The 21,847-nt window shown below is 38.6% G+C and overlaps 1 protein-coding gene across 1 annotated transcript in view; it reads right to left on the reverse strand.

Annotated features, from left to right (window-relative positions):
- Positions 1 to 21,303, reverse strand: part of CDH11 (cadherin 11) — a 43,324-nt gene extending 22,021 nt beyond the window's left edge. The window contains exons 1-5 of the mRNA XM_070953039.1: positions 20,980 to 21,303; positions 15,459 to 15,753; positions 12,389 to 12,508; positions 8,724 to 8,891; positions 2,979 to 3,166 (exon numbers count right to left, since the gene is read on the reverse strand). Of these exons, the coding sequence (XP_070809140.1) occupies positions 2,979 to 3,166; positions 8,724 to 8,891; positions 12,389 to 12,508; positions 15,459 to 15,753; positions 20,980 to 21,207 (999 nt within the window). The 5' untranslated portion in view covers positions 21,208 to 21,303. The remainder of the gene's footprint in view (positions 1 to 2,978; positions 3,167 to 8,723; positions 8,892 to 12,388; positions 12,509 to 15,458; positions 15,754 to 20,979) is intronic.
- Between the last annotated feature and the right edge of the window lie 544 nt (positions 21,304 to 21,847).

The raw sequence follows: 21,847 nt of genomic DNA on the forward strand, positions 1-21,847 counted from the left end.
AAATAAAATAAGATTATAGGTAAAAATCTGTATGGACACTACTGTTAACTAAACCTTGGTAACATTTCCTAATTTTTGATATTATTCAAGGCACAAGTACCATGAGGGGAGTTATAAACTGGATGCCCATGTTTAATAATGTGTGGTCTAAAAGCTCCCAAGTGCTAGAGTTATTACTGATAGTATTGCTCTTATAGCAAAACAGCAAAACAGGGAACTCTATTCTATACTGGTGTCTGGATTCTGATATATAGTTGTTCCTGTCTGGGCTCCATTCTAATTAAAATATACTTCTAGATATAAAATGGAGTATTTCACATCTTGCTTGTATCTAACATGCACAATTATTGCGAGTTATTCTGACCTGCCCAAGTCTAAATAGATTTGTTAGCATATAAATTTAATAATGACAAAGCACCCAACCACCTTAATACATCTTGAGAATTATGGATGGGACATATGCTAGCAACAGAATGGACAGCTGTAACAGACTTCCAAAATGCTATCTTTAAAAAAAATATGCCACCTTTTTCATGTACAACACAAGGCACCTTTCTTCTCCTATTTTCTCCACAACCAATTACCCTGTGAAGTGAGTTGGGCTGAGGAAGAGTAACTGGCTCAAAGCTAGGTTTTTTTTCCCACCCCTAAAGTGGGACTAGAATTCAGTCTCCTGGTTTCTAGGCCACTGCATTAAACACTACATCAAATTGTCTCTCTTTAATTTTATGTAAGGGGACGCGGTGGCTCAGTGGCTAAGATGCTGAGCTTGTCAATCAAACCGCTGAGCTTGTCGAGCTTCAGCGGTTCGAATCCCTAGTGCCGCGTAATGCGGTGAGCTCCTGTTACTTGTCCCAGCTTCTGCCAACCTAGCAGTTCGAAAGCACGTAAAAAATGCAAGTAGAAAAATAGGGGCCACCTTCGGTGGGAAAGTAACAGCACTCTGTATGGCTTTGGCGTTGAGTCATGCCGTCCACATGACCACAGAGACATCTTCGGACAGCGCTGGCTCTTCAGATTTGAAACAGAGATGAGCACCGCCCCCTAGAGTTGGGAACGACTAGCACATATGTGTGAGGGGAAACTTTACCTTTACTAATTTTATGTCTTTAACCCACTTTCAAATCAAACTAATGAAAATAACCCAGACTCAAAAACATGACTCTGGATAGTTAGCAGAGGGGTGAAAAAAAAAAAGATTAAAAAGATAACAGAAAAACAATTAAAAGAAGTAATACAGGACCCAAGATAAAATCTATAACACAATCTAATTAAGATTCAGGTTCTACTACACATCCTGGGCAACATGGTTCCTATTCATAATCTCAAAATAGTTTTGGAGATACTTCTAGGAATTGCATAATTCATTTTAGGAACTTAAATGGCACCCTCTCTGCTATAGTTAGATTGCTATAAAGCCCTAATTGCAGTGGTGAAATCCAAATTTTTTACTACCGGTTCTGTGGGTATGACTTAATGGGCGTAGTGTGACTTGGTGGGTGTGGCTTGGTGGGCGTGGCAGGGGAAGGATACTGCAAAATCCCCATTCCCTCCCCACTCCTGGGGGAAGGATATTGCAAAATCCCATTCCTTCCCCACTCCTGGGGGAAGGATATTGCAAAACCTCCATTCCCACCCCACTCTGGGGCCAGCTAGATTTGGTATTTGCTGGTTCTCCGAACTACTCAAAATTTCCGCTACCGGTTCTCCAGAACCTGTCAGAACCTGCTGGATTTCACCCCTGCCTAATTGAATACTATAGAACGGTGTGTGTGTATGTGTCAAACTCGTGGTGTCACATTGTAGCAACTTTTTCCCCTTTCGCTAAAACAGTGGGCGTGGCCAGCACATGACGCATCTGGGCCGTGGGCCATAGTTTGACACCCCTGCTATAGAACAACAACACCTCCCCCCCCCCAAATATAGAAACACTGATTAGTGGAGTTCTTGATGCTCTCTGAGCTTGGTTGTTTTCTTGCAAACATTTCATTACCCAGTTAGGTAACATCACTGATTGCTGAAGTTACTTAGTTGGATAATGAAACATCTGCAAGAAAATAACAAAGCTCAGAGAGCAGCAAGGACTCCACCGTTCAACCCTGAGCTGCAAATATTCTTTTCTATTCTATTGTTAAACATGAATCAATTCTGAAATGTTGGCAGTCCCTGGTTTTTAAAGAAGCTGAGCACAGCTGCTTCCATAGCAATTTTGCATACAGTGTTTAGCTTGATGACTTTGGCTGGTGCAAATGAAAGAAAAATATTTCAGAATAGAGGGCTGAAACCAAAAAGGGGCTTTTGTTGACCTGCATGAAGGAAACACCAGCAGTGACCAACCCATGCTTGCTTTATTTTCCCCTTTTTTTCCACTTCTTTCTTTCTTTCTTTCTTTCTTTCTTTCTTTCTTTCTTTCTTTCTTTCTTTCTTTCTTTCAATCAACAGAGACTGCATTCAGAAGGAATCCTGACAGCCCAAATTAAGATTTCCTCAGGAAAAAAGCATGCAGACACAAAAGAAATCCCTTGTAATTGTCACATTATCTGAAAATTCACACTGTCTTGCCAACTTGAAAATAAATGCTTCATTATAGTGAAGGCAATCCCCTTCATTTATTTCCAAGTTAATATGCAGTATGCTTTGAAGAGGGAACAGTGTTGATTTCTCAAGAGGAGGATCACTAAAAGAATAATGTACTTTTCTTCACTTTAAAATGATGTTAAGGAGCTTCTACGCACCAAGTGCTTTATTTTTTATAATCTCTTTCCTTTCATTCTGGCTCCAAGCCTTAAAAGATAAGAGTAAAATGGGATGCTGGAAGTTAATCATAGCTTCATAAACAAATTATCCCAAACTACTTTTGCTCTTTCTTTCTTTTTTCTTTGTTTTTTTAAACCATGAGTGATAATCTATCCGTGAGGCATGGAAAGAAAATGAAGTATATATTATCCATTGAGGTATGAAAGGAATGCCTTTCTTACCTTCTTAAGCTTCACAACCCCTTCCTGAGTCTCGGAATCCGTTGTGATTTCAAACATTTCTATACCGTCGCCATCAATGATGTTGTAAGTTACTAAACCGTTTTCTCCAATGTCCGGATCTTTGGCTTTGACTCTTCCAGCTTCCTCGCCAGGAACGGCGGCTTCCGATATTGACATCTGATAAACACCTAGGCGAAATGGTGCTTATCAGTAAATGAGCGATATTGTTAATTCCTTGAGGAGTATTTATTTTATTGACTCCATCAAGATATGCAAAAATTAGCAGAGGAAACAAGAGGGAACATGGCCATTCCAGAGATTCTAAGTCAGATTCAGGCAGCAGTTCACCCATTAAAATGTCTCCTGGCACTCAAGTGTTTTGCCCCATCGCACTTTGTTTTTGGTAGGTTTAATTAAAAAGTAGAGAAATGCTAATTTGGCAGGCTATAAGGCAAAGCTCTTCCCTGACTCATTATGGACTTGGGTGGTCTTATACTTTTTTTCAAAATAAAATTGCTCGAACTTCTTGTATGGAGGCTCTGTAATGGAAATTCTTGCTTTTCCGCTTACTTTTTTTCCCTCCAGCTTTTTTTTTTTTTTCATAGAATAAAATATACAACTGCTGCCCAAGTGAAATCAATTCAAGTGTGTGCTTATATAAATCCGTTTTGAACTAATCCACAAAACATTTGGCTCTTTCTGGAGCACATTAACCCTTTTCATTAATTCAGTTAAGATGTGATCACAATTCAGGAGAAACACAACTGTAAAGAGTATGGACACAGGAAAGAAGAGAGGGAGGGAGGGAGGGAGGGAGGGAAGGAAGGAAGGAAGGAAGGAAGGAAGGAAGGAAGGAAGGAAGGAAGGAAGGAAGGAAGGAAAGGAAGGAAGGAAGGGAAGGGAAGGGAAGGGAAGGGAAGGGAAGGGAAGGGAAGGGAAGGGAAAGGAAAGGAAAGGAAAGGAAAGGAAAGGAAAGGAAAGGAAAGGAAAGGAAAGGAAAGGAAAGGAAAGGAAAGGAAAGGAAAGGAAAGGAAAGGAAAGGAAAGGAAAGGAAAGGAAAGGGATTGTCAGAATTCCTGGAAAGGCTGTGAACAAAATACTTAAAAACAGCAGTAAAGTTGAAATAAAAGAATTGATATTTCTTTTTATTATATACATAGGGTGTAAGCTTGACATGTAGACTCAATTGCCTTGGGCCCCTAAGACAGAGGAAACTGTATCCAAATGGTTTAACCCTTACAAATGATTAGTTGAGTATATGCTTGACTTCTTAACTCATTCCTATCCACAGGACTATTAAAAACAATGCTACACCCAAACATTATAAGGGAAAACTCTGTCATGAAAATTAGGGATGCAGAATTGTTAATTTCAATATTTCAGAATCCATATATCTCTACGGTAACAATATTGTAGATGCTGCACTGGTATTGGGTAGGCTTTAGTGTAGAACTCATACTACTATTTTTTTTAAGACATGCAAATTTTAAAGTGTGAAATTTTTAACACTATTTGAACTGGCTTGTAGGTATTTACAGGATCACCTGGTTAAGGTATAACTGACCTGAGTGATTTGCTTGTCTTGACTGGGGCTGCTGAGAGTGTGGTGTAATCAGGATTGTGGCAGAGTACAAGAGTAGTTCTAACAGCTGCTAATCATATAATTGGGATCATGCTGTGCAGCACTAGAGATTGCACATGAGTTTGTGCATTTATATCATTTAATCATTTTCATTCATAAATTACCCACAAGCTACGGATGCTTTTTGTTTGCCTGCCTCTTTACAAAGGGTTAAATCTCTCTGAATGTCCATTTCCTATTTGATGCACATATTCACTTCCAAATACCAAAAAACAAACAAACATTTAAGCAAATTAAAAACTTGCCATAACTGATACCTCCATAAACTAAATGGAGCTATCCAAAAGCAACGTACATGCAGATTTTGTCATTCGTGAAGACTACCCATACAATCAGTCTAAATTGTAAATTTACGATTTATATTGATATTGTTTCCTGATTGCTAATTTGTACCCTATCTATGTATCCTATGTATCTTTTCTTTTATGTACACTGAGAGCATATGAATAGAATAACAGAGTTGGAAGGGACCTTGGAGGTCTTCTAGTCCAACCCCCTTCTAGTCCAAAACCCTACACCACTTCAGACAAATGATTATCCAACATCTTCTTAAAAACGTCCAGTGTTGGAGCATTCACAACTTTTGCAGGCAAGTTGTTCCATTTATTAATTGTTCTCACTGTCAGGAAATTTTTCCTTAGTTCTAGGTTGCTTCTCTCCTTGATTAGTTTCCATCTGTTGCTTCTTGTCCTGCCTTCAGGTGCTTTGGAGAATAGTTTGACTCCCTCTTCTTTGTGGCAACCCCTGAGATATTGGAACACTGCTATTATGTCTCCCCTAGTCCTTCTCTTCATTAAACTAGACATACCCAGTTCCTGCAACCGGTCTTCATATGTTTTAGCCTCCAGTTCCCTAATCATCTTTGTTGCTCTTGTCTGCATTCTTTCTTGAGTCTCAACATCTTTTTTGCACCAAGACAAATTCCTTGTGTGTCCAATCACACTTGGCCAATAAAAAATTCTATTCTATTCTATTCTATTCTATTCTATTCTATTCTATTCTATTCTATTCTATTCTATTCTAATTGAGAAGCAACCATGAAATCTGCTTTTTAAGAACGTCTCTGCTGTACTCACACATTCATAAAAAAGATGGAGAGGGAGTGCTTTGCTTGCTTGCTTGCTTTTTTAAATTTGGTCTCAGCGCATAACTATTTCTCTCTAAAATATGTTTCCATTGCTTCCATCCTCCATCTGTCTCCGTTAACAGCATTTCCCACTAAAAGTCTAGACCTCATGCCATTGATCTCAGCGGGGGCATATTGTTAAAACATCATCGTCCAGTATGTTTTCAAAATGAGGCAGCACAAAAGTCCCTACCTCCTCCTGTGCCTTAATCCTCATCTTTGAAATGGTTCACTGTGTGTCCCTGGAAATGGCTCAACTCTTTTATGTATTTTTTTTTCCTTTCTAAAAGAAAGCTCTTCCCAAAAAAAAAAAAAAAAAAAAAAAACACTTTGAATGTAAAATGTGCATGAGATACCTCTCAATTCCTTTTGGTGTGCATGAATCTATTTCAGAGAAAACTTTTATGGATTGGTGGGGCTTATCTGGAATTTGGGACTGTGTATGGAATCATAAAAGGCTGAAGGGGGAAGGGGAAGATGCTCCTTCACAAAATAGCTACTATGGCCATCACAGCAATAGCACTTAGCACTTAGACTTATATACCGCTTTAGAGTGCTTTTACAGCCCTCTCTAAGCGGTTTACAGAGTTAGCATATTGCCCCCAGCAATCTGGGTCCTCATTTTACCCACCTCGGAAGGATGGAAGGCTGAGTCAACCTTGAGCCTGGTGAGATTTGAATTGCCAAATTGCAGTCAGCCGGCAGTCAGCAGAAGTAGTCTACAGTACTGCACTCTAACCACTGCACCACTGTGATTCATCATGGGCCATTGAAACATTACCATCTACAAAAATCTAACTTGCCAGGCTAGTCACTCTCATTCGGTCTCAGCTCCTCAGATACCTTCTACGATTTTAGCTTACCTTTTCATTTTTCTAGACAGGTGGGCAATAGCCACCTACCACTCTTAATTTTTAAGAAAGCAAGTGTGGCTCTTTCAGGATTGCTACCCTGCTACACCATGCTTTGCATGCTGTTAGTCAACAATAGATACCATGTTTCCCGGAAAATAAGACCCTGCCTGATATTTTTTTGAACCCTGAAATAAGCGCTTGGCCTTATTGCCATTCGCTCAAAAGCCCAATTGGGCTTATTATCAGGGGATGTCTTATTTTGGGGAAAACAGGGTACAAACTTAATACAAACTTAAACTTAATACAAACTTAAAACTAATACAAACTTAAACTTAATGCAAACTTAAGGTAAAACGCTCCAAACTCGATTGTAGAAAATACGACTTCAGCAACAGAGTGGTCAATGCCTAGAATATACAGTACTACCTGACTCTGTGGTTTCTTTCCCAAACCCCCGAAACTTTAGACTGTCTACTGTTGACCTCACCCCATTCCTAAGAGGTCTGTAAGGGGCGTGCATAAGCGCACCAATGTGCCAACCGTCCCCTTTTATTCATATTCATTTTATGTACTCATAATTATGTTTATACTTATATCTGTTATCTAATACATGCTTGACGAAACAAACAAACAAACAAACAAAGTCTGTCATATGCAATGGGGGGAAGAGAAATTGCAGGGTGGGATTGGGGGGGGATTAGTATGAGAGGAATAAAAACTATTCATTGTGCCATCCTGTGAGAGCCACCGCCAGTTCCAAGGTCAGACTATGGAATGCAGCACCATTCAGCCTGTGAAGACAAGGACTATCACCCAAACATTTTGTTTGGTTTCAATTGGATGCTTAGAGATAACCAAGGGGGATGGGGTGGGAGTAAGTAGAAAGTGAGCCATATGCTTTGGGCATAAAAATCTCAGATCTGGCTTTGCCTGTCTGAAACTACTTGGCTTAGTAAAGTGTACTTTTGCTAATAATGGATTCAAGAGTCTTTCTTTTTTAATTGACCAGGATGGGATGGTTGACACACTCTACAAGAGCCAAGCAGAATCAAATAAAAAATAATAATATTACAACTAGGTTAAGCTATGGTCTCTTGACTCTCTGACACAAGCAAGGCAAAATCATATCCTTGTGAACTAGATATTTTGGGATATATTATGTATTGCTTTGAGCTTTATGGAAGATATAATATTATTAGCCCGAGATATTGGGTTTTCATTTCTAAAAGCTGCATGCCACTGATGTTACAGGAGGATAGAAGCAGGGATCTTACATTAGAGTCGCATGGGTTTCAAAAATGGTTCAAAAAAGAATGTCTGTATTTTTAATATGATTTCTTAAAGCAGCCATGTCCTCCTTTGGACAAAACCTCTGAATAGATGTAGCTGCTTTAAAGACATGCTGTACTTACACCTGTACATGTTTCAAAGCACTTCCTCCAAATAATTTTTAAAGCACAGGCAGCCCTATCTTTCTAGAAATCATTATTACCATATTTTTCTGAGTATAAGACGCACCAGAGTATAAGACCCACCTTAGTTTTTGGGGAGGAAAATAAGAAAAAAGCTGATTGGTGGCCTCCCAGAATACCCCCAATCAGCTGTTCCTAGAGGTGAATTTTAGTAACAGGTTCCTTGGTTGTGAGCTCTGTACCTTGCTTTTTTTTTTTTTTTTTTTTTTGCTTTTTTTTCCTGCCTCTGAAACTTTGTTTCACAAAAAACTCTGTTTTCTGCCTCTGAAAGCCTCTGAAAAAGCTTCAGAAAAAAAGCCTCTGAAGCTCTGTTTGGGGGCTTCTTTTCTGAAGCTTCGTTTCTGATGCTTTTTTCAGCCTCTGAAACCTCCATTTGAGAAGCTGGGCGGGGCTATATTTGAAGTATAAGACACACCCAGATTTTCACCCGCTTTTTTGGGGGGAAAAGGTGTGTCTTATACTTCGAAAAATACAGTAATCATAATAAGAATAATAAGAATATGATACTTGACTGCGTAGATTCAGTATATTACTGAATAGTTGTTTGCTGACAAGTAAAAGAGGAGGAGGAGAATTATTCAGCTCCAATGAGGCTTCTGGTGGACCATTATGAGAAACAGAATCCACTGGGTAGAGTTCTTCAGAACTTACTCTGTGGGAACTTTGGTGGGTTATCATTGACATCTGTGAGGGTAATTGTCACTTTGGTGGTTCCTGAAAGTCCTCCCATGTGTCCTCCCATGTCCTTTGCTTGTATCACAACATGATATTCTTCCTTTGCTTCTCTGTCCATGTTGGGAAGAGCTGTTCTTATAATACCTTCAGGAAAAAGATGAGAAGAAATGGTTCACAATATGTTCTTCAAATGTTTATCTGACAGCAAGTCTCTTCTACAGCTATTCATTTGCATAAGGGCTGGCAGATATTTGTTTAAACCATTATACAACAGAGAAATTGCCTTCAGTGATTGTAGTATATATCAACTACAATTCCCTCCACCCATACTCCACAGAATATCTGATGTTGGTTAAAGAAGTGGTGAGAGAAGAATATGTTCCGTTCATAATTTAATATGAATTTAATGTATTCACATGTCCTGCCCTTATAGGATAATTATAATGCAACTTTATAGTCAATTCTGAACTTCTAATAGAAGAGTATAAAAATGTATACATTGTCTGCATTTTATACATGGACATGTATATTCAGGAAAATGCATCCATCTGAATTGCATTATGGTGCTTAGAAAATGTACACCACCCACAAAAAGTAGAATACCCCAGGGGAAAAGAATGCATATGCATATAAAAATTTTCAAATACGTTGTCTAAAAAGCACAAGACTGAAAAAAAAAATGAAGTTAAACACAATAGAAGCATCCATCTGTAAAATTGGATTCTGCAAGAGCTTGATAAGCTCTTTCCGTGATCTTGCCTAGTCCGGCTTATAATATAATGATTGTTGAGGTTTTAATGGAGAAGTTTGAGGAATTTGATCTTTGCCATTTCCAATATGAGAAAGGGCATTAGGATTTGCACACAAAGGGTTGATTTATGTTATCTCATCTTGGATTGCTACCAAAAACAGCTGGCCTCCCAGTAGCAAAATGTTATTCCTAACCTGTTGTAATGCCGTTGAGGATTATGTTGCTGCGGTTTGTTTTAGGAAAATGAAAATGAGGACACATTGTTAAAAACATCTATTGTGTTTTGGTATTTACCAGTTTTTGAATTCATGATCAGAATGGGTTCACTAATCAGTATGTAGTCCACAAATCTAAGGTAGGCTTAGATCTCAAAATTTCTATCATAGATATCAAGACTAGCGTTTGTTCTTTGGTGGGATTTGGGGGGGAATTTGAGACATTATGATGCCATTTTCTCACTAGAGGGAAATCTTGGCTTTCTTTTTCTCCATCTTGGAAAGAGAAAGGAATGAATGAAGGAAGAAAGGAAGGAAGGAAGGAAGGAAGGAAGGAAGGAAGGAAGGAGGGAAAAGAAAGAAAGAAAGAAAGAAAGAAAGAAAGAAAGAAAGAAAGAAAGAAAGAAAGAAAGAAAGAAAGAAAGGAGGGAGGGAGGGAGGGAGGGAGGGAGGGAAGGAGGGAGGGAGGGAGGGGAGGGGAAGGGAAGGGAAGGAAGGAAGGAAAGAAGGAAGGAGGAAGGAAGGAAGGAAGGAAGGAAGGAAATGCTATTTTGATGGCTTTATCACTAGGAGCTTAAATATGCTTAAATGAGCATCTGAGAAACTGAGAAACATTTTTATCCAATTTCCTCCTCCTCCAGAGCTCTGTACCAGCTCAAATACAATAGGGATAGATGGATTATGCCATTTCCAAATACTTGTATAACAATCTCTGTACCCAACAACAGTAGTAGAATAATGTATTAAGGGGAGATTTAACAACATCCCTTTTCAATTATACGTTTGCATCTGTTTTGGATGCAAAGGTTAAGACTATCACTCAAATCTTCCTGAGCTGCCATTATATTATATTACTTCATGAACATTTCATCAACAGATATTTGGACTGTGATTCTGTTCCGACTACTAAGAGATCAGTCTCGCTTAATCACCCCAAAGGCCACTTCATTCTGCACCATTGCAATCACAATTAGAAAAGGATTAGACCATTTTGAAATGAATGATTTTACATCAAAACCACTTAGCTAATGTTTCTTATTGACCTCCCCATCATATACTCTGCTCATATACAATCTCTCTCTCTTTTTTTCCATTCTACTTTCAGCTTTTTTAATCTACTGCCATTAGTATTTATATAAATCAAGTTAACCATTTCTCATTTTTTTTCCGCTCCTGATTGCTTAGTTTTGGTCTTTGAATGTATAGCAAATAAATAAAACCAGGGTAACTTGGGATAAGGAGTAAGGGACTAATACATTTGTTACAGTGGTGAAATGCAAAATTTTTTGCTGCTGGTTTTGTGGGCATGGCTTGGTGGGTGTGGCTTGGTGGGGGGGTGTCATGTGACTGGGTGGGAGTGGCCTTTTTTAAAACTTTTTTAAAGCATTTTAAAGTAGTTTTTATCACTACCAGTTTGCCCGAACTGATAGCATTTCACCCCCTGAATTGTTACCAAAATATACAAGAACCTCTGGTAGAATGGGGATTTTTGCTCCTGGTTCTGAGCATTTCAAGTTAACAGCTGTATTAAAAATTGTGCATCACCTTCCCACTGCTTGAGAAGTTTGGGGGGCTGAAAAAAGTGTGGATATAAAATTATACTCCCTGACTATCAACTCTTCCACCTCCTGAATACATTTTTAAGGCTTGACCCTACTTTCCTAAATGCTCTTGGAAATGCATTAGGAAAAACATTAAAATTATCTTTTATGCTACTATTTTTCATGATGATTTTTAATGGAGACAACAGAAACAGGAAAGAATATTAGTGAGTGTAAGCATTAACACAGAAGACTGTGAACTTTCTTAATAAACCTATACAGAAGACTAACAAACTGTGTTTAGTTTGGGGAACCCCTTCTTTGATATGCATTATATGGGGCCAGCTGTTGATTACAAAATTTAACCTTTATCTAAGTTTGAAAGTCATAATACTGTCAGTGTTTTTCAGCAGCTGGTTTAGACACTGAACATTTCTTTTATAACCCCATGCAATCACATATACTGGGATGTGGGTATGATTTCCATTAGAGATCATTTATAGCTTGAAAAAAGCGTCAAATTCTTCTCATATGCAGAAGGCACATTTACTTTAAATCAAGCAAGAAAATCAAAGGCATTGTTGTCTCTAAAATAAATCCAAGGCCTGAATGCAAATTACAGGTCAAACGGAAACACACTGTAAGGTTTGTTGTTCCCTGTTGTTGCTATTGTTATTAAAATTGGTGGTTTATCTTCTGATTATCATATTTGGGACACATAAAGGAAGCTTGGTAGTGGCCCAGTAATTAGAATGCAGTATGGCAGAGTAATTCTGCTGAGTTCGATCCTGACTGGATGAATGTTGACTCAGCCTTCCAAGGTTGGTAAGATGAGGAGCCATATTATTGGGGGCAATCTGTTGACTCTGTAAACCACTTAGAGAGGGACGTAAAGCACTATGAAGTGGTATATAAGTCTAGGTACTAGTACTATTGTTAATCTCTTTCAGGTAATTAGCTATACCCACTAAAGCCAACGATCATGGATTGAACCTTGTAGCCCAATAACAATTGGATTACAGAGTCATGTATGTAAAAATGGGTTGTGATATAAACCGAATAAATTTGGAAAGTTGCTGGTTTCTCACTTCTATTCTAAAATTCCCTTTCAGTTAGCACACGGTTGATTAGTACCTGTTTGTGGCTCTACAGAGAAATACGGTTGGCCTTCAAGAATGCTGTAAACAAGTTTTGCACTATTTCCATAGGTAGGATCATCAGCATCTGAGGCTGTCACCTGAATCACAGATGTACCTGCAAACAGAAAAGGGAACAGATACGTATATTTAGATATACCTATGTTTTTCCCCACTTCCAAAATTTCAGGTTAAATACAATGCCAACTTCACCTTTCAATGGGAATAATGAGAAACATATGAGAGATTATCTTTATTAATTGCACCCTGGAAAATCCACATTTCATTTCTTTAAAAGAGGTTTTACTAGCAAATCACCAGTGGTGATTCCAACAGCTGTACAGATTACCGCAGATCTCTATTCAATTATTTATTTATTTATTTTTTTGGAGTATACAGTTGAGTTAATTCTATTTGCTAAATGCATTTCTCCTCCCCTCCCTTCCTTGCAATTTGTTAATATTATGATTTGGAATATTAATTTTAGGGTTGTGCAGCTCTTTGCGTCCAATCTCTAAAAGTGATTTGGAGTGCACGGGAGTGTGAACATGACACCTGCCTGCAGCATCTTAAAGCAGCCACGTCTCTTCCCTCTGCTATAATATGCTATATCGAAAGAAATAAATGATTGCTTAAGTCACCCAACATGCTAAAGACAAGGTTCCTATAACTAACTACCCCACAAGCTATCCAGCTCTGTGAGCTTTGTTGCATATGCAGTGATTTGTTCAGCATTTCTCTGCATGCTTCATGGCTGATTACTTTATTGGAAAGGGAGTTTATTTGACTGGAAAGGACATTTAAAATTGTGCTTTATATTTTGTATTGTGTAAAAGCCTTAGTCAGCCAGGACTGTAATAGATACCAAAACACTGCCATGATATACATATGATAAATGTAAAGTGACTATTGGCACAATATAGACCACAGTATAATCAGCTGAGATTGGCCAGCTAATTATGGCCAGCTAATTATGATCTGGTATTTGGTGCATAAGTCATAGAGATGCGCATGCAACATTTTGCTTGCTTGTTTTCTCTATGGATAACAAAAGAGATGATTCCTCCCCCATAAGGACTGTTATTTGTTTAAGAAAAATCACAAGTGGGATTGGATTAAGGACAGCTGTTGTTCTAATTCTTTCCAACTAATGGAATGCTGGAAAAAAAATAATGAAAATGAGGCCGGTACATTGTCAGCAGAATCACTCTCCCCAAACCAAGTGGAAGAAACTCAAATTTGGTTTTGGGAACAAGCCAATCTAAGAGTGACTGAGTTTGAAGATGGGCCAGAGAAAGTCAGGGGCTAAGAAACAGTCCATTAAAAATTCCCACAATGGCATCCTGATTGGCTGTGTGCATTGCTTGGATCCAAAAACACATTTGCTAGCTTTGGAACCAAATGCTGCACACATCTAATAAAGATGCCATTGGAAAAAAAACATGCATCTTTTTTTTTTTAATCCTTGGCAGGATCCAGCCCATTTTGATCTGATCTGGTCTGGTCTGATTTTTTATTTTTTTTTATTTTTATTTTTTTGGTACATCTGCGCAGCTTCTAAAGGAGTCTTTTCCTGGGAAGGAATCAAATATACATTTAAATTAAGGAGGCATTAAAGACATTAAAAACTCTTGACAACTCTTGCTGTCGTTACCTGAACACCATCCAAACTCAAGAGAATATATATTTTTGAATCCCTGTGGCTACCATGCAAGCTTGTGCAAATTAGTCCATTAATTGCTACAAGTACAGTGAGAAGGCCACGGACCGGATCCAAAGCATCTTTTGTCTGCTCCAGAGTTGTAATAGGAGAAGCAGTTGGTTAGCATTTTGGGAAATTGCTGATTTCTCCATTTCTAAGTCTTTTTCTTTCCTCCCTCAAGGTCATACGCCAATAAAAAGGAGAGCTATTAGTAAAGGCCAGGAATGAATTAATAAAGGCCAGGAATGAGTTCTAGACGCTCGGTGTACTTTCCAAACCTTAAGTCCCCAGTTAGCCGTTTCTTGCTTCTCATAAACAGAAGAGCTGTTTCGTCCAGATTGTTGAAAATCAGCTGCTTTAAGTGTTCTCCAACTGTCACTTAGACAACAGCTTTTTCATCATGCTACCTGAATTGTTTTCATCCCTGGTGGTCACAATAAAAGCTGCAACTTAACTTTTTCTCTCTCTCTCTCTCCCCATCATCTTCTCTTCCCCCTTGGGTTTTCCTTTTGCAACATAGCTTTTAGATGATAAAAATAGAAGCCAGGTATTCTCATTGTTCATATTTTAAATCATTCTGGGATTATTATTATTTTTTTGCCAACAAATAAAAGGCTTTAGATGAACGTATAAATCTATACTTAGATAGCATTTCAGATTGCTTATGATCAAAAGGAAAAACATTGCTATCTGTGCATGTAAGAAGCTAGTGTTATCAGGGAGAAATCCATTCAGGTTTCCTCTCAGATAATATAGATGGGAAATCTTTTATCATCTGGAAAATCCTTAGCATTGTCTGAAAGGGGTATGGAGCCTAGTCCTATCACAATTGATTTGAGATCCATGGCAAGGTACTATACACAAGTTGCATTTCCCTCTGGCTGTTCACTCTTCCCAGCAAGAGAATAATAGTCAGGCGTGAAATTCATCAGGTTCTGACAGGTTCTGGAGAACCGGTAGCGGAAATTTTGAGTAGTTCGGAGAACTAGCAAATACCACCTCTGGCTGGCCCCAGAGTGGGGTGGGAATGGAGATTTTGCAATATCCTTCCCCTGAAGTGGGATGGGAATGGAGATTTTGCAGTATCCTTCCCCTGAAGTGTGGAGGGAATGGAGATTTTGCAGTATCCTTCCCCTGAAGTGGGGAGGGAATGGAGATTTTGCAGTATCCTTCTCCTAGGGTGGGGTGGAAATGGAAATTTTGCAGTATCCTTCCCCTGGAGTGGGATTGTAATGGAGATTTTGTAGGATCCTTCCCCTGCTACGCTCACCATGCCACACCACGCCGACCAAGCCACGCCCACCGAACCGATAGTAAAAAAATTTGAACTCCGCTACTGATAATAGTGTACGTTTGTGTTACCTACCCACATTGGATCTCTCTGGTACATTGGCATGATAATTTTCGTGAAGGAATTCAGGAGGGTTGTCATTGATATCTTGGACTTTGACGATGAATTCTGAGGGTGGTTCCAAGGGCCGATTGGTGTGCCGGTCCACAGCTTGGGCAGTTAATGTATATTGAGCTCTTTCTTCTCGATCCAGTGTCTTTGTTGCGTGGATGTTCCCTGATTTGTCATCGATAACAAAAATAATGCCCGCTCCTTCACCTGAGAGAATGTATTTGATGTTCCCATCACCAGAATCGATATCTGAATGAAGCTGCAAAATGAAAAAAAAAAAAACATATTCACATACAGTCTCCGAAGGCAACAAAGGCTACTGTTGTGCCAAATGCAGGTAGTCCTCAATTTACAACAGTTCATTTAAGTGACCATTCAAAGTTACATCACCATTGGAAAAAGTGACCCAAAACTGTTTCTCACACTTAAAGCTTCCCAGTGGTCACATGGTCAAAATTTGGATGCTTGGCAACTAACTCTCTACATGGGGCTCCCCTTGGGGTGCACCCGGAGGCTTCAGTTGGTCCAGAATGCGGCTGCGCGGGGGATTATGGGAGTGACGGGGCGCTCCCATGTGACACCTCTCCTGCGCGAGCTGGACTGGCTTCCGGTGGTCTTCCGGGTGCGCTTCAAGGTGTTGGTGACCATTTTTAAAGCACTCCATGGCTTAGGGCCGGGGTATCTATGAGACCGCCTTCTGCTGCCAATAGCCTCCCACTGGCCAGTTCGCTCACACAGAGAGGACCTCCTCAGGGTGCCGTTGGCCAGACAATGTCGGCTGACGACCCCCAGGGGGAGAGCCTTCTCTGTGGCAGCACCTGCCCTCTGGAACAACCTAGCTCCAGAGATACGCACGATACCAGACCTCCGGACTTTTCGTCAGGCCCTGAAAACTCATTTATTTCATCTAGCCGGGCTGGCTTGATCCCATCCTTTCGGTTTTAATTTGAAATTGATTTTAACTGGGTTGTTTTAAATTGAGGGCCGGATTTATTTAATGTCTTTTAAACTGTTTTTTAAATTTTATATGTTATGTTTTATCTCGGATGTTCACCGCCCTGAGTCCTGTTGGAGAAGGGCGGTATAAAAATCAAATCAAATCAAATCAAATCAAATCAAATCAAATCAAATCAAATCAAATCAAATCAAATCAATAAATAAATAAATTCATATTTATGACAGTTGCAATATTCCGGGTTCATGTGATCCTTTTTTGCAACCGTCTTACAAACAAAGTCAATGGAGAAGCCAGATTCACTTAACAACCATGTTACTAACTTAATAACTGCCATGATTCACTTAACAACTGTGGCAAGAAAGGTCGTAAAATGGGACAAAATTGACTTCACAAATGTTTCACTTAGCAACAAAAAAAATTGGGCTCAATTTTGGTCGTAAGTTGAGGACTGCCTCTATTTCTGATATTTTCCCAAAATATTCTTCTTCAACTTTTATGATACATGAATTATTGTCTTTTCGTTTTTTCTGTAAGAAGGAGAAAGAAAAGTTAAATTCCCAAGGATGGAAACCTACATTAAGATGTCTGATAAAGATAAAGATGTCTGTTGATTACATAATTCTTATTCTAGTGGCCCGTTGCTCCCCTGGCTTGCTACATTTCCAACCAAATTTATTTATTTCTACGTTGCCCATCCCTCCTACGTTTGCCCATCTCACAAATATACTTCCCTAATATATTAGAAGGAAGAAGATAGATTTTAGGAAATTATTATTAAATACTTCTTAGTTATCACATTGCCTTGAAAATGTTAGTGTTGTTATAATGAAGAGGTTAATTAAACTATAAATCTTTTTTTGAGTAAACATATATTAGAGAGTAATGGAGAGGTTTTAAATGCCCCTTCATTTTATTTTGTTATTTTGCTGTTTGTTATTGCACAAACTTATACACTGAATCTCTAAAGACATCAAAATGGATATAACTAGAAAATAGTTTCATGTAATCTAGAAAGTACATGAATGGCTCCAAAGTATTGTATATTGTGGGGGTGGATTTAAAATGCATTTGGATTTAAAAAAAAAACATATGAAAGGAAAAGCTGGTTATTATTTTGTAAGAGCAAAAGGAGGAACATAATATCTTAGGAAAGATTTTCTATTTAACAGATTTTTGATTAAGTGTACTTTAAAAAAAATAGATAGATGTGCCCATTATGGAGCTACAACAAAGGGAACCACCCATTGAGTTCAACTAATCTCTCATTTCATAGCTACTTAATGCCCATTGTGATAGTTTAATGAATAGTATTAAAGCAATTAATGCATGAAATGAAATCAGAATCCTGCCACTTAAATTTCCAACAACAGTAAAGGCATTCAGCGCCATTGACAGTACGTAAGATTAAGGCCATCTTTACTTTCCTTACACTTCATCCTATTTAAAGCTTGAAAAATGCTCAGCTGGTTTGATTTATCACACCATGTCAGGCTATTTTAGTAGACGTTCCAATGTTCTCTAGAAAAAGGGATTTTAGATCATTCAAATATGAGTTGTCCTACTACTTGATAGCATAACAACAGTGGAGCTCATGCAAATAATGAATGTGTCAGAGATTTAAACATATATTATAGCAGGTGTCATCAAGAATTCATACCTAATTTAGCAGCTCTGGCATTCATGTAATCACAATTAGAACAATGAAAGGAATTTTTTTGGACATTGGCAATTTTTTTTAAAAAAAAATCCATTGCATATAGCTTTTTGTTCTACTTTAAGCCTATGCATTTTTAATGTCCTGTTTTGCTTAAATGCTGTTCTGAGCTTTCCTAATTTCTGGACCAAGTTTATCAGATTAAGCCAATGTATTGAATTTACCTTGTTGTATTTAGCTTGCTTGTTCAGACACTATTGCTAATATTGTAAAGATACTCTTGAGCAGTGGTGAAATCTAAAATTTGTTACTACCGGTTCTGTGGGTGTGGCTTGGTGGTGGTGGGGTAATGTGACTGGATGGGCGTGGCCTTTTTTTTTTTTTTTTACTTTTAAAACCATTTTTTCTACAACCTCTTTGGCGAAAAAGTTGTAAAACAATGCTTTCAAAAGGCTCTGACAATCCCAGCTGAGTTGCCTGATCGGCAGAGGCTTTTTTTCTTTTAAAAGCCTCTGCCAATCAGGCAACTCAGCTTGGATCATCAGAGGCTTTTAAAAGAAAAAAAGCCTCTGCCGATCAGGCAATTCAGCTGGGATCATCAGAGGCTTTTAAAACCATTTTTTCTACAACCTCTGAAGAGGTTGTAGAAAAGATGGTTTTAAAAGCCTTTGACGATCCCAGCTGAGCCACGCGATCATAAGAGGCTTTATTTTTACTTTTAAAAGCACTTTTTCGGCCAAAGAGGTTGTAGAAAAAATGCTTTTAAATTTTTTTAAAAAAAGCCTCTGATGATTGCGCGGCTCAGCCGGGCATGGGGGGGGCAGGGATTTTTGCTACCGGTTCTCTGAACCACCCACCTCCATTGCTACTAGATTGGGCGATCCGGTCCAAACCAGGAGCATTTCACCCCTGCTCTTGAGTCCTAGTAATGGCATCCATGCAGTATTTATTAAACCCCAAATAAAAGCAGGAGACTGTGAGTTCCAGTCCCATTTTAGGCTTGAAAGCTGGCTGGGTGAGTTTGGTCCAATCCACCAGGAGACTGTGAGTTCTAGTCCTAGATTAAACATGAAAGTTGGCTGGATGACTTTAGGCCAGTTAATCTCAATCTACTATGTCAAATTTAAATGACACATTGGTTGGTCAAGTCCTATTGCAATAAATGAATCAATTCTCAGTTGATCTAAAAAAGTGGAGCTGGGAAATACACACACAGGCACCCACATAGATCATTAACACTGATATTTTTGAAGCATTTACAAGGCAGTGGTCATCAATAAGCACTGGTATATCATCTGCTCAAATTTATTGTTTGGGTTTCTTTTGCAAATTGTCATTCTAGCATCAATGTTATATCCAGTGTTCCTTAAGGGGAATGTTTAATTGAATGTGTGTTTTGACTGGAAAAATGTATTCCAAAATTCAGAGGAGTGTAAAAATTGAAGAATAATTTACATTTTGAAAGGCCTAATCTTTATGATTACATTCCAAATTTGGGGAATTTGAAAAGGTATTTCGGATTCCATACAACCATCATTATCAAATTCAATAGTATTAGCTTGGGGATTAGTTAAAATCATATTAGAATCACCTTTGATAATGAAAATGAGTTTTGAAATATATTATCTGATCTTAGGTGAGTGCCCTACATATTAAATTTGTCCCTCCTCTCCTTCAATTAAATGTATAAGCTATTTTAGAATGCAGAACATAAAACATATAATGAGAGACAAAAAGAGCAGTACAGACCATAAAACAAGGCAACAAAGCTCAGAAGCTACAATTAAAGTCAATACCATATTCATTTCAATTTAGAATGTGGTACAAAATGTTTTGATGGTACAATGAATGCCTTGCATGGAGCTGAGTTTGCCTGAGCTTAGGACATCTTCATTTTAAAAAGGACAAAGAAAAGACAAGAAGGAAGAGAATATACAGTATATCTGGGAAAATAATCAGTATGGCCATGCAATCAAACCAGATATGAGTCCATTGACTAAATTCCTTAGACAAATAACATTTTAAAGAAACTGAACGAGCTATATGCTAATGAAACACATTTTAAATGTATCTGCATGATCCACATCTCTGCCTAAGAATTTCATTTCCTCCTTTCCTGCAAAAATACTAACTCTGGAAAGCATAAATGAATCTCTGTATATAGCTGTATGGCCAGCTACAGCTTTTCATCTGGGTATTGTAGCACCATTCTAACCATCTTAAAGAGCTAACGATTAACCTTAAATACCAAAGGATGGGTTGTTGTTTGGCTGGATTTACAGCTAAATGAATCCCTTCTAATCTCAGTTGGATAGGAGAGGTCTTACTAAATGAAGACAAATATATGGGTCCCAGGATAATGCTGCAGGATCCAGTCTAGGTCACTCACTGGAACCAGAGGTTTTGTCTTCCAAGTTTTTAGACTCATGCTGAAGGGGTAGATTCCAAATCCCGTTGCTACTGGTTTGCTCGTGGGCGTGCATGCACTTGCGCGTGGGGCATTTCTGTGTATGCGCAGAAGCATCTGGGCTGTTGGGCGGAGCCTCCTGCCGCCACCGGTTCACCCAAACTGGGGCGAACCAATAGGAACCCACCACTATCATGCTGGAGTCCATTTTCAGGGAACTTCTCTCTAGCTAGAGAGAAATCTTCTGAAGATGGGCTCCAGCACGAGTCCAAAAGCTCCAAAGACAAAAACCTCTGATCCCAGTAACGACCCAGATTGGATCCTACAGAGGTCTTATCATTCCTCTTTGAAGACTACACTGGATTTATTCATGGCCAAATCATACCAAAACATGTTTCTAAGGAAAGAAGAAGAAAAAAGAAAAAGCAATGCATGTGTTGCTCTAAAAAGTACAAAAAAAACTTACTCGACCTACTAGTACAGGATCCGGTCCAGTATATTCTTCTATTACAAAGAACTGGTTCCATACCCATCCTCTTTTTGACCTCTGGAGAACTTGCCCTTCCTTCCCTTTCTCGTGATGGCCATGCAGTGATGGCCTTGAGTGGTTTAGTTTGTCTGTCGCCATAACAAAGGTGCAACACAGCATTCCCAGACAGAGGAGGGCAGCATGTAAACAATGATCTTCCTTCATTTTTGGTTAATGTATAGGCACCAGAGTACTCCCCAATTTTTCCCCTTTCTTCTCAAAGGGTCACTGCAAAAGTGAACAGGAATACTATAATCCTCTGGAAAGTTCACAGGTTTTCCGTAACCGAGATGTCAATGTTCCTTAAGCCCATCACTTTAACTCTGTATAGACTCCAAACGGTTTCCTAGAGTAAGAAGAAGAAGAACCAAACAGGACAAAATTAGTTCTCTGTGCTTATTCTAAGCTCAGCATTTCAGAAACGTAGCACGCAACAAAAGCTTAATAGACCATCGAAACAAGATGCTAGTTTCTCTCCCAAGACGATAATATAAATGAAATATAAGGACACCTCATAAATTATTCACTCGAATGGCCAAGATTGGATGGTCTCCCTAGGTTGGAAACAATAATCTAAGAATATCTAGAATTCTCAGGATACCATGTTTTTAATAACTTGCTCAAAAAACATAAATTTTGGTATTAGTTGGAACATTTTCAAAAGTGTAGAGCAGGCATGACTGCTCATTTTACTCATTAACAGTCCCTCCATTAAAAAAAAAAAGCTGTAATTTTTGGACAGACTCTTGGAGGGGTTTTCAGTGACCCAATGTGAGATCTGGAACTGATATTTTTAAACAGAGGT

This window comes from Pituophis catenifer, unplaced genomic scaffold (assembly GCF_029215685.1).
Source record: "Pituophis catenifer annectens isolate HBS135680 unplaced genomic scaffold, rPitCat1.0.hap2 SCAF_13, whole genome shotgun sequence".
NCBI classification, from domain to species: domain Eukaryota; kingdom Metazoa; phylum Chordata; class Lepidosauria; order Squamata; family Colubridae; genus Pituophis; species Pituophis catenifer.